The sequence below is a fragment of the Alosa pseudoharengus genome, unplaced genomic scaffold (genome assembly GCF_046254945.1).
Source record: "Alosa pseudoharengus isolate Yale_2024_CS ecotype anadromous, Long Island Sound unplaced genomic scaffold, YU_APseudo_1.1 YU_APseudo_1.1_scf_8, whole genome shotgun sequence".
In the NCBI taxonomy this organism is placed as follows: Eukaryota; Metazoa; Chordata; class Actinopteri; order Clupeiformes; family Clupeidae; genus Alosa; species Alosa pseudoharengus.
Genome location: NW_027468870.1, coordinates 31,375,566 through 31,390,855, shown reverse-complemented (window position 1 = coordinate 31,390,855; position 15,290 = coordinate 31,375,566). Strand labels below are relative to the sequence as shown.

The 15,290-nt window shown below is 45.4% G+C and overlaps 1 protein-coding gene across 1 annotated transcript in view; it reads right to left on the bottom strand.

Moving 5' to 3' along the window:
- Positions 1 to 5,532: 5,532 nt before the first annotated feature.
- The window catches only part of LOC143112707 (roundabout homolog 2-like), a 163,666-nt gene continuing 153,908 nt past the window's right edge, over positions 5,533 to 15,290 (bottom strand). Inside the window, exons 24-28 of the mRNA XM_076274974.1 lie at positions 14,834 to 15,097; positions 12,645 to 12,844; positions 8,945 to 9,112; positions 7,730 to 8,092; positions 5,533 to 5,693 (exon numbers count right to left, since the gene is read on the bottom strand). Of these exons, the coding sequence (XP_076131089.1) occupies positions 5,533 to 5,693; positions 7,730 to 8,092; positions 8,945 to 9,112; positions 12,645 to 12,844; positions 14,834 to 15,097 (1,156 nt within the window). The remainder of the gene's footprint in view (positions 5,694 to 7,729; positions 8,093 to 8,944; positions 9,113 to 12,644; positions 12,845 to 14,833; positions 15,098 to 15,290) is intronic.

Sequence of the window (15,290 nt, the reverse complement as noted above, 5' to 3'; positions counted from 1 at the left end):
AGGTCATATCCATTAACATCTGCTGCCTGGGTCACGCGTGGGCACTTAGTCAGTCATTAACCTGACCAGACCCGTCCAGACCTCAGTGCCCTCCACGCTCCGGTCTCTCAATTGGTGACGCAAGGGTAATTCAGTGTTACAGCACAGCCGTCCAACTCCAGCAGACCGGCAAACACAGTCACTGACTCATTTGGTTTCCCACTGGGACCATTTAAAGCAGGCATGTCTTGGCGAGCTTCCTTCTAGCTTGTCAAAATTTGTTTTTCAAAGTCAAAAACTCAACAGCTGTTTTGTGCAGGAAGAAAAACATTTTCACTGCTAGAGAGCGAGAAAAAAAAATATTTTCCAATCTTAAAATTCAGTGCCGGATGTGTGTGTGTTGGTGTGGAACGGACCAGCATTTAAAACGCACAAGGCCTTGTCTTCGGACCCTCTGTTTTGTTTAATATGCCATGAAAAGGCGGTGTGTGTGTGTGTGTGTTGGGGGGGGGGGGGGTTATGACCCCTTGTTAAGTTAATCGTCTGTCTGTGGTTTGTTTCTGGTGTGTGTTCTGTGAGCTGATGTCCTCTCTCCTCTGCTCTGATGATGAGGCGTGCCACGTGATGATGGATGACCGTGGCCTGCGGGCTCCGACTCGGCGCGGCTCAAGCTCGACTCCACGTGTCCTGTCAGCGTCAGCAAATAAACACGGCCCATCCATCTTCATTACGAGTGTGCGGAGACAGCTGTGCCAGCCCGCCAGCACGCACACACACACACACACACACACACACACACACACACAATAAGACACAGATACCGCATTCGACTTTTAACTCGTCATCTACAGACTTGGAAACAAACTCCATCCTGTGGAAGTGGAGATGCTAACAAGCCGGCAGTGTTTCCCAGCAAGGATCAGCATCTACTGCAGGTTGACTATATAATCATGACAACAATCCTAGCAAATAAATAATCAAACAAACAGACAAACATACATGCATAACATTCATAAACTGAGTCTGATAGAAATGTTATTGAACGAATCAAATGAATTTAGCTCAGATTTTAGTCCTTCATTTTTGTTGGCAGGATTGGTTCTAACATTTTTACTTCTCTGGATAAAGGCTAAAAGAGTGAAAAACCATGGATCTTTTTTTGGTATTTTTCTATGGCGCATTTGAGGACTACTTTACCTTTTTTTCCACCCAAAGCCGAGCTAGCAAGTGTAGCCAGTGTGGGCAACCAGCCTGTGATAAGACAGCGCTCCACGGGAGAGCCTCCTAATCCCCCTTCCCTGCCTCCCTGCCCACTGCCCACGCAATTAAACGCCAGCGTCGTGGATTAAACCTGTCCCCGCCAAGACTGCTTCGTCGCAGAGTCAATTAAACAATGACATAAGAGATTTACCCCCCCGCCCGCCCCCCTACACACACACACATACACACTCAGAGAGACACACAGTGTGCCATTGCCTTGTGCAATTAAACTGCACAGGAAGAGAGGGAAAGGCTGCTAATTGCCCAATCATTTCCTCCCATCAGCCATTTTGGGGACATACACACACACACATGCACACACACACACAGTGTTTCCAATGTTCCAGTGAATTAACCCTTAACAAAGACCCGCATGTTTGGGTTTGTTTTCTCTCTTGTCACGATGAGCATAAAGAAAGCTTTGTTTTTGTTATCTGTCAGAGAGACCCAACATTCCCCATGGCACCACGACAATGTGGCATGTCTTGCACTTTGACAATGCCACACATAGAATGCAAGAAAAAATGGAAGAATACATTGGAGGACATTTTCTGGACAAATATATACGCATACATACAGGGGCTGGGGGTTAGGACGATTCAAAGGGCCCAGCACTGACAGGGGGTCCCCAGAGAGCACCCCCCCCCCCCCAGAATTATTGTCTGTGGCAGGGCCCAAATTATCTAGCAGCGCCCCTGCACACACACGTAAAATATTCATTAAAAAATGTTAACCTATTCAGTATAACCAATATATAGTACTATATACTGTATAATCAGTAGTATCTAAAGAATAATCTGATCATTTACCAACCAACATATCTTCCTGCATATTGAATGTTAGTCTCGTTAATCTTGGTACCTTTCCTTCATTGCTTTTTTTGGGCGCAGGAAGTCCACAGGCAGACATGGAGCTACATATGGCTCAACAAAAGTGTGTGAACCTCCCTTTGTGATTTCAGTTAGCAAATGGCAGGAGGTCACACAGTGTCTGTGTATCCACAGGGACTTACTCACACCTACCACCACACGAGGACAGCAAAAGGGGAAAGGTGAAAAACAAACAAAAGCTGATGCTAGAGCAAAATGCTTAGCGGTCATTCATTAGCCTTCTAGTATGGTGAAAGTCTTTTTTTGTAATATTGTGATAGGCTACAAGCTGAGATCCCACTAATAGATCTGTATACAGTAGATCTAACAAGCATTGTTAGATAAGCGCAGATAAGTGAAATAATCTTTATAGATGCAAGATTGTCTGTTGTCTTAGCATTGCACAACCATTATACAATGCTATGCATTTGCTAACTTTGTGTTTACGCCTGTTTTCCCTTGCCTGTGTGCTGTCTCCTTGAGCTCTGGATCAATAAACAGCGATGTCCCTCATCTCACATTGTGCAGGATCACTGGCTAGGGATAGCAGCTGCTTTGAAATAAAGGCTGTTAGTACCACCATCTGTCTAAGCTAATGCTAAGCTAAAGTGCTATAACTGTTTGAGTGGTGTTTATGGAGCAGATGTGCATGTGTGTGTGTGTGTGTGTGTGTGAAAAGGAGATAGATTGAGATACAGAGAGAGAGCGCATTAGCATTACATGAAATATTACCACAAAAAATAGGTTAGCAGAAATAATTAAGAAATGGCTGCTGTGACTTAAAGGAAAATTCCGGTATTTAGCACTTTGAGTCCCTTTTCTCACCACTCGGTGAGTTGCACAGTTTTGAAAACGAACGTTAAGGGATGTTTTAGGACATGTTTGAGCATGCCTGTTGGCAGCCACTCTGAGTAGTCAAAGGCGATTCAAAAACGAGTCAGAAAAGTCGAGACAGGACCAATCGTCAAAATTTCGGTGTCCACCACTCTAGTTCATCCAAAACAAACCAGAAAAGGGACTCAAAGTGCTAAATACCGAAATTTTCCTTTAAGGACACATGTAACAAGTAAAACACATCAACTGTGTGTGTACAGTTCCTACGTGAACCTGTTACGACACAGACCAATTTGATGCTCAAAGGCCCTTTGTGAGTGATGGCCAATCAGAACTGTGTTGTATGTTGTAGACATGATCATCTTTCACAACTACACCACAAGCTACCCATTTTCACACAACAGATTTAGATGAAGCCCTTTAATAAACCCTTCCTGGTGAAAGGCATTTTGAAGTAGTCATCTTCCTGCTGTGAGCCTGACTGTGGACTTGTTTGTCTGACAGCAGTGGTGGAAACAATTTTCCGCTCACCGGATGCCATCTCCCATTCAAGGCCAACTGTTTTCATTCCAGAATCCTTTTCACACTGAAATTCAATTTGTGACAGACAGTGTGTGTGTGTGTGTGTGTGTCTCTCTCTCTCTCTCTCTCTGTGTGCATGTGTGTGTGTGTTGATTATGTTCAGCATCTATATAGTCAAATCCCTGACCTTGATAAACAGAAAGGCTCACAGTGAACATACAGTATGCACAAACAAGTGCACACATATGCACATAGACAGGCATTCATCATGCAAACACACATCCATACCATGCTTATATTGACATATATCTATCTATCTATATATATATATATATATATATATATATATATATATATATATATATATATATATACTGTGAGACTGTGAGGGCTCTGTCGGGGATCTGTGCCCCACATGGCTACAGACAGGCCAGCAAAGGCAGATGAGAGGCATAGTATTGGATGGGCGGTACTACCCAAGAGCAGTGCCTTAGGAAGCTCCGGCCCCCCCAGGTGTCTGTGCTTGCCTGGAACAGGAAAGAGGACCTGAAGTTCATGAACAACCCACCACAACAACCAAGAGGGCTAGGTGGCACGGTCAGTGGCAGGGACCGAACTTCACACTAACATCTCTCTCTCTCCCCTTTATCTCAGAAGCCGACACGAGTCCTCTGACTGCCTCGATCCAGCACTGTGAAGATTTGAGTTGACCTCTGCTCCCCATCCCCTTTCCCCTCACATTATAAATACATTCCTAAGTTTGTTCACTGCAACCTCTGTGTCTGACTGCTTTGTTCCAATTGGTTGACCCACTATTCTGTCTCGCACGGCCTGGCGGCCACAATACATAAATGATCAAGGTCACATATACACATACTGTATTTACACTGTGTACACCCAAAGCAAATACTGTTAACTACTCATGTTCACACACACACGCACACACAGATATGTACACACATATGTGCAATCTTCATCAAAAACATATGTTGATATCTTGACAAATACCTGATCAAACAAACTGATATACCAAAATAATTTCTATACCTACAGATACAAACAAAAGTCAGAAAAGAAGCTTGTATCACCCTATCCACTAGAGGGAGCTAGTTTGTCTCTGTTAGGCAACATATAATCTACCATCTAGGAATCTATTGAGATTCAGTTCTTCATGACTAGCAATAATCTCTGAATGGCCCTGGACCACATGCAAATGTAACCATTTCTCCCTGTGTGACAAGTCTGCATTGGTAATTGCTATCGGTGGGGTGCATTAAAATAAAATCGGGCAAATCTGGCTTTGGCGAGTGCAGACGCTCAACTGTGTAAACAAGAGACTGGCTGATCCACCTCTGCATGCGTTTAATACCCTCTAATTCGTGTCACCATCAATTCAGGCAGAGCGCACAGAGCTGGCAAGCCGTTAAGGTGAAGAGTGGTTGTGATTGCTGAGAGAAGAAAACATGATTTTAATTTCATATCACCACTTAGTTTCTTCCCTGCATTAATCATGCTAATTTCGTCGCGTTAGGATGCATTCGCAGGCTCTGATTAATCCAAAATAAATAAATGGTGGTGATTTATTTGTTTGTTTATTAATTTGCTTGATTAAGAACATTTTATCTCCTTCCCAGTGACCAGGGGCATTGAGTCAGAAGTGTGTGTGGGTGAAGATATACTAGTACTAGATTTTCACAAGTGCCTCTCTCAGTATGCAAAGCACTTTACATACATCTTATCGGCTGTGTAGGAGTGAACTGTTCCTGCATAGGCTACAGGAGGTCAACACTTCTACTGCTGAGGGACCATTTTGATTCTGATTTCCAGTCAATTCTGGCTGCGTCCATCATCAGCATGTCATGCCTGTTTAGCCTCTATTCAGCTCTGTGTCCTGTGCACAGTAGATGTGGTGGTTTAGTGAGCACATCCCAAATTTGTGTGCATTATGTATCATACCGGTAGTCAGAAATAACTCAACCAGACCAGTCCGTATATGTTCACATACATATTTTATTTGCATTTTTGTTCATGTTTTTTTTTTGTATGTTTTTCTTTTCTTCAGAAACGGTCACGTTGCAAGTGCCTGTGTTTTCCTGAGGGCAGAACAGATTCGGCAGGTTTTAGGACCCTGGCTCACCGTTGCCTCCGGCGCGGACTCGGCCCGCCTCCGCTTCTGGATCTGACCGACGCGCAGGTCCGGCCAGAGCCAGCCGCCAGCCGAGGGCGACTCTGTACACGTGGAGATAATTACAAACCGCACAGAGAAAGAGAAATCAAAAGATCCGTACAAAGAGGTGAAAAAGTGAATCTCACTGGCGCACACACCATCATGACTCAAGGTCACAATGCATACGGGGGTGGGGGGGTATTTGCTTTTTTAAATAAAAATAAACATTAGAAATCTCTATCACTGGTTCAGGTGATTCGCAGACCAGAGAACTGTAACCTGTGACTGCCCTACATGTGACTGTATGGTTCCTGTCAGTTTAATTTCAAACCAGAACAGAGTTTGCTAAACATGCAAACTAAACATCAAACAGGGAAGTGGTCATACAGGAGTCTCTCTCTCTCTCTCTCTCTCTCTCTCTCTCTCTCAATGGCAATAGATCTGTGTTGTGTTCTACTCTTCACACATCTGGCAAATACCCTCCTGGTGTAGTACTCACTGCTGCATCACTGTGCCCAGGCTGGGGAAAAAGGACAGCAAGCTGCTATCTGCCCGCCATACCAATGACCTCCATTAGTGATGGAAGGGAGGCCAGCATGTCTGCTGCAGCATGTCTGCTACATACCTAAAGCACTCTTGAAGCTTCAAAACTCCTTGTCAATTCTTTTTCAGAGCCTTCCAAACAATGCCCTGCATTCCTTGTGTTCTTTCCTTGAAGGAGAACCATTGAGCAATTGACCAATCGACTGCTCACTTAAAATACGTTTTTTTATAGACACATACTTTCTCTCATTCTCTGTCTCTCTGTCATTCTCTCTCTCTCTCTCTCTCTCTCTCTCTCTGTCTCTCCCTCTCTGTATTCTTCTGCCACAGTACTGTCACAGCCTGCCTACAAAACTGCCATACTGCACTTACAATTGACAGTGCAGGATGATAAAAGCTCTGTCCTGAAATCTCTTAATACTCTTTTCCTCCCCCCTGCCCCCACTCCTCCTCAGTACAGACACTTCTTTTCAACATAATAATTCGCTTTTTTTCCACGAGTCAGCCAAAGCTGAAGACGTTGTGCTTGTCACCAAAAAATGTTCTGTGCAAAGTAAACAATTATTCATAATAACTTAGCAAATATTTAGAGCATTTATGAAAAAAAATAACAAAATTAACCATTGTGACACCACGTTTCATCAATACACAATGCAAAATGACCATTGAAAGAGAGACACAAACCTAAAAATTTGATTTTGGCTTGCATAGCAAAGCAACATCAAACAAAATAATATTAATAAAAACATATTTACAAGAAATACAAATCCCTTTTTTTCCTCCATGGCAAGGGACAATAAGCTTACGGCTGTGATTTCTCTTTTTTTCCACGTCATTCACAACAAGTTTATATTGTATAAGTGATTTACATTTTCGTGACACAAAACTCAGGGAGGGGGAGGGGAACATGTGAGATAATTCTCCAAGAGGGAAGAGGGGCAAAGGGCACAGTGGGGTGGGGAGGAGGGCGCAGAGTGAGATGTGTATCCATGTGTCTGTACATCACCATCAGTTCCTTTTCATCTCTTTTTTTTCTTTCTATCACTCTCTCTCTCCTTTGTCTATCTCCTTTCCCTCCTTTCTTCTTCTGGGAGACACCAGGAAGGAGAGAGATTCATTGCACAGGTTCAGCGGGAAGTCCCTTGTCTGGGATGGGAGGGGGGGGGGGGGGCAGTGAAACGTCCAGTTCTTCATTCAGATGGGCCATTCTGCAGGAGGGAGACAGACAGGACAGTAAGACACATTGGCAGGTAACAGTAAGACAGGTAAGAGAAAGAGAACAGTAAGACAGGTAAACCATAGAGCCCATTGAATGACAACACAAACAGACCCAGTCAAACCAAAACAAATGATGAAGGCTAGGCAGGTAGGACAGCAAACAATAGTCTCACTCTGACAAGATAAATAGATATTCAAGAATGTCAAGGGACACAATAGAAGGACAAACAAAACATTCAAACAGAATGTAGCAAGTAAAAAAGGACACAAAAAGAGAAATAGTTGAGGAGACACAACTCACACACAAAGGCACACACACACACACACACACACAGACCATAGTCCACTCCGTCAGCCTTGAAAGAATAACCAGAGACGGTTGAGATCTTTGGTACAAAAACCCCCAAACACAAGGCTGTTGCCATGGCAACGGCACACTCACATAACTCTCTGTGGTTCGACTCCATGCTGCCAAGGCCCAGGCGCCCGCTCTCTGATTGGTCGGTGAAGGGCCTCTGGTGGACGCCGCGTCCCAAGGTGCCCCTGGAGGAGGAGGAGGCGGAGCCGCCCCAGGGTCCCATGTGCTGTCGCTCCAGGGTGGACACCAGGCACTCGTCGGGCGCGTCCGATCCAATGGTGCCCCAGGAGCCGTGCAGGCGCGCCCCCACACTGTGGAGGGGCTCGGAGGCGGCAGAGCGCCCTGCGGGGGGGAGGGCAGAGCAGAGCAGGGGGTTAAGGATGCTCTTGAGGGGGGTTGCCAAGAGTTTGTTCAGGCCTCATCAAAATGATATGGAGCTTTCTCCGGTAGTCTTGGAGCTATCCTAAAGACCTGTCATGCACAGCTGCTGGAAGGTGGTCAACGAACTCAGTGGTGTAATCTAGTTAACTGTAGTGAGTATACTGTGATGTAGTAGTTAGCTGTAGTGGGTATACTCATACTGTGATCAACCCCAAATGTTAATATGTATCCTTGTCTATTTTAAGTGGGTATACTGAGATGGTGATGCTTTTTAACTGGGTATACTGCGCAGTCCTGCGTACCATGTAGACTACACCACTGAACAAACCATAGTCTGTGAATTTGTTGGTGAAAACACAATGCAATGACGCTGAGCTCAGCTAGAAGAGCATTAGAGCACAAACACTGTGTTCAATCTTCTGAGAATATAATTATCAAAATAAATTCATTCCAATGTGCAAAAATGTTTAATAAATATTTACTATTCTCATATCAGCATCAGTAGAAATAACAAATACCGGTAGATAATTCTTCATCAGTAATCAATATAAGTAACAGTATAAGCCGCTAATACTGGATCAAATGACTATTAGAGATCCATACGCTCTATTGTACAATGCCTCTAATTCCTATTTATGAATTAGTTATTCACTTATTGGCTATGCACTATTTATATTCAATTTAATGTGACTCATTATGTGTGAACAGTTCATTGTATACTACAGCAGTACAGGTGGCTATTCCCCATAGCATGATCTCTCTCTCTGTCTCTCTCTCTCTCTCTCTGTCTCTCTCTGTCTCTCTCTCTCTCACCGTCGCTGAGGTTGGGCTCCCTGCGGGGCTCAGTGGCGCCCGTCATCTCTGCCCGGTGCTTGCGTGGGGCTTGTGGCGCCCTCCGGTGGCCGAGGCTCTGCGTGCCCAGCAGGCTACTGTCTGAGGAGAGGGGGCTGTCGGGCTGGGTCCGCGAGGAGTAGGCCTTCCCTGGAGAGATGAGGAGATATACACACACACACACACACAGAGAGAGAGAGAGAGAGAGAGATAGTAAGAAAGAGTGAGAGAGAGAACTAAATATGTCCTTATGAGGAATTTGGTATACTCACATAAATACATGCTAAATGTGCATGAAAATGTGCATGTTTGAAAACAGGGCATTTCATATGGCATAGTCGACCTCAACTGATCAAAGAGGTTTAATCACATCATATATACTTTGTAAAAAAAGTCCTGCCTGGTGTATAGCACATATTCCAATGTAATAACCGTGTTATAACCAAATATATTGGTAGTAACATGAGAGAGGAGCCATGTGTAACTACGCTGAGGAGAGTCTGGTAAAGTTGGACTCGGAGGGGGCCTGGCAGCGTGCCAGACGCCTCTGTTGACCCGCCACCTCCCCTGTGGGGGTCGTGCTGAATAAGAGAGATTTCTTCGACACGACCAGGCAGTGCAAAACTGGCAAGGATCACGCTGGGTCATGTTCTTCCACTCACACACACACACACACACACACACACACACACACACACTCAGCCACCCTGTGAGAGTGTGTGGGCATGTTGACAGAGAACAATAGAAGGCAGAAGAAGCAGAGGCGGAGGTGAAGAGGAAGAGGAGGAGGCGGAGGTGAAGAGGAAGAGGAGGAGGCGGAGGAGGTGGAAGCACAGAGAGTGTTGTCAGAAAGAAAGAGAGAGCGAGACAAAGAAAGAAAGCAAAGAAAGAAAGAAAGAAAGAATGAGTGAGAGAAAGAAAGAAAGAAAAGAAGCGAAAGAAAGAAAGAAAGAGTGAAAGAAATAAAGAAAGAAAGAAAAAGAGGAATGAAAGAGAGAGAGAGTGGGAATCTGAGAGACCTTTCAGAGAGAATAATCAGATCTAGTGGGCCGCTCTTGCGCGGTGCCCGTGGCGCCGGGGCTCTGATAACGGCACAGTAACTACTTCATCACGCCGCCGGCCCATAGATCAGTGACGCCGCGTGTCACATTCGCCCGGACTGCTGTTCCATCATCACCCGGAAAAACTGTGGTGGTCCACCACTCACCTACACCCACCTTACAGACACACACACACACACACACACACACACACACACACACACACACACACACTCTGACAGATTCCGGCTTGCTCAGTCAAGTGAAACACCCCATCTCCTCCTTCTCCATCTCTTCCTCTCCTCCTCCACCACTGCCTCCATCACCCCTTCTCCCAACACCCAGCAAGACTACACTCAGTCCATCACCAAGGCCCTCGCACCGTATCGATTGGCTGAGTAAAAGAAGATCAATTCTCGTTACATGTCTCCTTGGTTATTCAGCAAAGTTAATGAGAAATGTTTCCATGGCTAACTGCACAATATCATCCAAAGGGAGAAAGTAAGATTTTCAAAAAGGCTATAGGAAATATGATTGAATATGAGGTAGCCTACGGATCATATACGGACAGTCATTTTAACGCTGCAGTTTGTGCTTTCACTGGTACTATGGGGTGGAATTGTTCTTAAATTAAGTGGAGCCATGTTTAAAGCTGGAGTGATATTATACATGTAGAGTCCCCCCATAACCCCCTACAATTCATCAAAAGGACACGAGAGGGGGAGAAATGGCTAAATGAGATGTCAAACAGGAATGATTGCTTCCATCAAAAATTCATTTCGCTCCTGAATGCTGCATACACATTTTTTCTTTCCCTCTCTCTCTCTCTTCTGTCCTCGCCATGCAAATGTGCAAATTTCTCACTTGTATAACCTTCCTCTCTCATTAGCGGTCATTCAATTTCCTGTTAAAATTCATGAAATTTTGAGTGACTATTTTTTTTTTTAAAGAACTTGAATGGGTCATCTGAGAATGTGCTGAGAAAATTGAAAAATCAGCATCATGTCAGCTAAAACTACCGGATTCTCTTGTCCGACGTCCAACGACCCCAGTGACCCTTAGATTACCAGTTAATACTTAACAGGCAAATACCACAGCATCTGATATCCGCCCCCAATATGACGAGGACAATGAGGAGACACTATTTAAACATCTCTGCTACTGAAGAAATATTAAATCATGAATACAGAATGCACAGGAAGCTGCTTGCATTAATAACAACAAATCGCTACTAGCGCTATTCATAATATGCAGGTCTCACCTCATCCTGAATGTTGACACTGGCATGTCATGTCTAGTTCCTTTGACTGATTGTTTCAATACCTGTTTGTATCTCTGGCACCAGCCCCCACCCCACCCTATTACCCATGTCCTGTACTCTACCCTTTTAACCAGTGATTGTTTGTGTGTGTGTGTGTGTGTGTGTGTGTGTGTGTGTGTGTGTGTGTGTGTGTGTGTGTGTGTGTGTGTGTGTGTCTCACCCATTTTATCCTCGATGAAGTATTTTGGTATTGTCCCCCCTATAATGAAAGGTAATTAAGAAATAAATGATGTTGGCCTCTTTATCTCTCAGCTGAATGGATTGGTGCCGGGGCGAGTGTGCTTGTTACAGCCTATGTCCTATGACACTGGGCACACTGAACACATTCAGTCAGAGCTTTTTCATTTCGTGTTTACTTATTCAATCGTTTCACCCTTTCCACCTTTAGCTCATCTGCAGTCAAACATTTGCATTTATATGAATCATTCAGTGGCTGTTCCATACAGTGCAACATTACACACACTGAATACATATATATATATATATATATATATATATATATATATATATATATATATATATATGTTATTTTAGGTTAAAGTGGCAGCACAGAGCTGGCTGGCTGTGCCCAGTTAAACACTGGTCGTATAAAAGGCTCCTCAGACATAAGAGGAAAGTGTAATGGTAATGGGAGCTCCAGGAGGGGTTTGTCTGAGACACATCAGGCGGTTGAAATGAAAACCAAGGAAAGGCCCCTTGTGGAGACATCTGTGTGGGTCCTTGTAATGCAAGGAAAGCGTGTTGTGACTCTGTGTGTGTTGTTCTAATGAGACAAAAGATTTTTTCTTTCTTTTTTTTTGGATGGTGGCCATCTTTGTGTGTATTCTTGAGCTGACAGAAGGGTGTGTCAATGGTGGCATAGGTGTGCATTCCTTTGGTAAGGAGTGTGCGTGTATGTGTGTGTGTGTGTGTGTGTGTGTGTGTGGGTGTGTCTGGATGTGTGTCTTATTCTAATGGAAAGTGCATTCATGTTGGTGACTTTGTGAGATCTCTGTGTGTGTGCATTGACAGGATATAGTGTGTGTGTGTTTGGAGACACCAGTGTGTGTATGTACAGTATGTCTGTGTGTGTGTGTGTGTGTGTGTGTGTGTGTGTGTGTGTGTGTGTGTCTGGGTGTGTCTGGATGTGTGTCTTCTTCTAATGGAGAGTGCATTCATGTTGGTGACTTTGTGAGATCTCTGTGTGTGTTTGGAGACACCAGTGTGTGTATGTACAGTATGTCTGTGTGTGTGTGTGTGTGTCTGTGTGTGTGTGTGTGTGTGTCTGTGTGTGTGTGTGTGTGTGCGTGTGTGGGGGTCTGTTCATTACCTGTGCCAGGACCCTCCATGTTGTCCATGCTACGCCCGGGCGTGTACTCCAGCTTACACAGTGGTCGTGACAGGTCGTACTCCTCGCTGTCTCCGTCCTCATCCTCGCCGTCAGTCATGATGTCCGGTCCCAGATCAGAGGCCAGCGTGCTGGACACGTAGCCTACGGGAGGGGCGGGGGCCTTGGGCGGGAGCGGGCTGCCCTTTATATGCCTGCGTGACAAGACAGGAAACAGAAAATAGAACAGAATAAAACACTGAAGAATGACTGCAGGTATAAGGGAATTACAATAGTGGAAAATATCACTAGGAGCCAGAGGCAGGGAGATGGACAAAAAGAGAGAGAGAGAGAGAGAGAGAGAAAGAGAGAAAGAGAGAGAGAGAAAGAGAGAAAGAGAGAGAGAGAGAGAGAGAGAGAGAGAGAGAGAGAAAGAGAAAGAGAGAGAGAGAGAGAGAGAGAAAGAACCCCCTTGAGAGTCAGAGAGACTATCTAGTCCCAGACAAGTTCAATAGACAGAGAGCTGCACTGAATGGAGATCGAATTTAGATTTGTGTTTTTTCCGCGGCGAGGCCGGAGGTGGCGCTGGCTGCGGGCTGGCCGGTTGGGTCCAGGCAGCACAGCGCTAATGGTACGGCAGGGGCGCCACGGCGGCGGCGGCACAATGGGGCCGTAATTGGGTTTGCGGCAGCAGAAAGATGGAGTGGCGGGCCGGCCTGTCAGCCACGCACAGGGGCGTTATCTGGAACCCAGCTGCCCGCCTTGACAACCCTCGCCGTGGAAACACCCCCCCCACACACACACACACACACCACCCCCACAGCATAATTACCAGCTCTTTCTCTTCCTTTTCCTCGTTTTCAGACGCACACCAACACTAAACCCAGTCATTACTATCCCCCCCCCCTCCCCCCACCCGTACACCACCTAAAGAACAAGTAGATGTCACTGCATCCCTCCTACCCTCCCCCCACACCCATGCTTGACAAGTTTTTTTTTTTTTGCCGGTCCTGGTTACAACTGTAATCAATGAGCAAGCTTTTATCACCTGCAGGCAACACGACAGGCCCAGCCTTTGTGTGACATTTTGTGGGAATGCCAGGCTCATGTACTGTTTGGGGAAAAGCTTTGATATGCAAAGGAGAGGCATTTGCATAGAGGTTAAGTTGGCCTGGTTGAGCTGTCTCGCTTTTGAGTGAAGCACAATGAGCAGGTGTTTGTGAATTAGCTGCTTTCTCATCCCTGTAGATGAATGCAATCCAATAGGCCTGCTATCCCTAGCTAACATTGCACTGCATTCATTCACCAACCGTCTAAAGATGTCAAAACATGACCCATCATCACCTGGTTATCACATATCACGTTTCACAGTTAATGAAACAATAGCATCTATTCAAATGAATAGTGTCAACTCTGTATCTCTGACATGTGTAATTCACATCAAACCAGCAAACTAATACATTTGGAAACAAAGGAAAATAATTTGAATTGTAAGGTAAAATGTAAGATGAATACATATACCAATTCACTATTAAACAAATGCAAAGACAGATGTGTGCCCATACATACACTATTCACCTTATTCAGCCCCACCCATTTTTTTAAATTCCACATTGTCTTTAAACTTCCGGTTGGCTAGCTACGTCTAGTTAGCTTCATTGGGATAACACGGCAGAAGAGGATAGAGAGGCTAACTTGGCAGGAAAATGACAAATGTCATCAGGAGGTCAGATTGCAATATTGTACTTCCCTACCCAAGGCTATTCACCCCTACGGAGTGGGTAGACAATGCGGCAGTGGCCGCTGTATGGTATGGAGAAACTCGCAAATCCTTATCTGTTTGGTAACTATGGTAACTAGTTTAGAAAGTCATTACAGAACAGCCGCTCCAAAGTCAGTGTTTTCCTAACTTCAGATAGGAAAGGTGTATAACAGAAATGTCTTAAGTCACCAAAATCCTAAATAAATGTTCCTAACCTTAGGATGACCCATAACATATGATGCCAGTCATCTCGATAGAGCTCTGCTATCTCAATGTATCGCAATGGATGTACTGCTCAATCGGAAGTCCGGAGACAATGTGGGCAAAGCTAGCGCCCCCCATGTTTGCGCGCGGAATAAGGTGAATAGTGTTTCATTCATATAATACATAGATACAGATGTGCATAGAGTGCATCCTGTGTGTGGGCGGGGGGGTTCCTCACCATGACTGCTTGGCCACCTCGTACTGGTAGGCGCGCGTCAGCTCGTCCAGGTGGGCCTGCAGCATGGACTGCATCTCCTCGTGGTGGACCGAGCCGAGCGAGGCCGAGGGCGGCTGGCCGTAGGGAACCGCCACCGGGGACGAGGCCACTCCCCTCATGGGCGGAGTGGGCACACGCTCCTCCTCCTCCTCCAGCTCGTCCTCCAGGCCCTGGTGCAGGTACGTCTGCACGGGCAGCGGCGCCACCCAGCTGTCCCTCTCGTACCTGTGGGAGGCGCATGCAAAAAGGCACAATGCAATTTTAGGAGGGGCCGACACGTACGCATGGGCAGAGGTCACTCTGTTAGCAAACAATACACAGGACGTTTCAATCATATCACAGGACAACGGTTGACTTCAAAGCTGCCAACCTGATTTAAAGTTAGACTTGGCTCTAACGTTCAGTCCCTGCCCAGCGT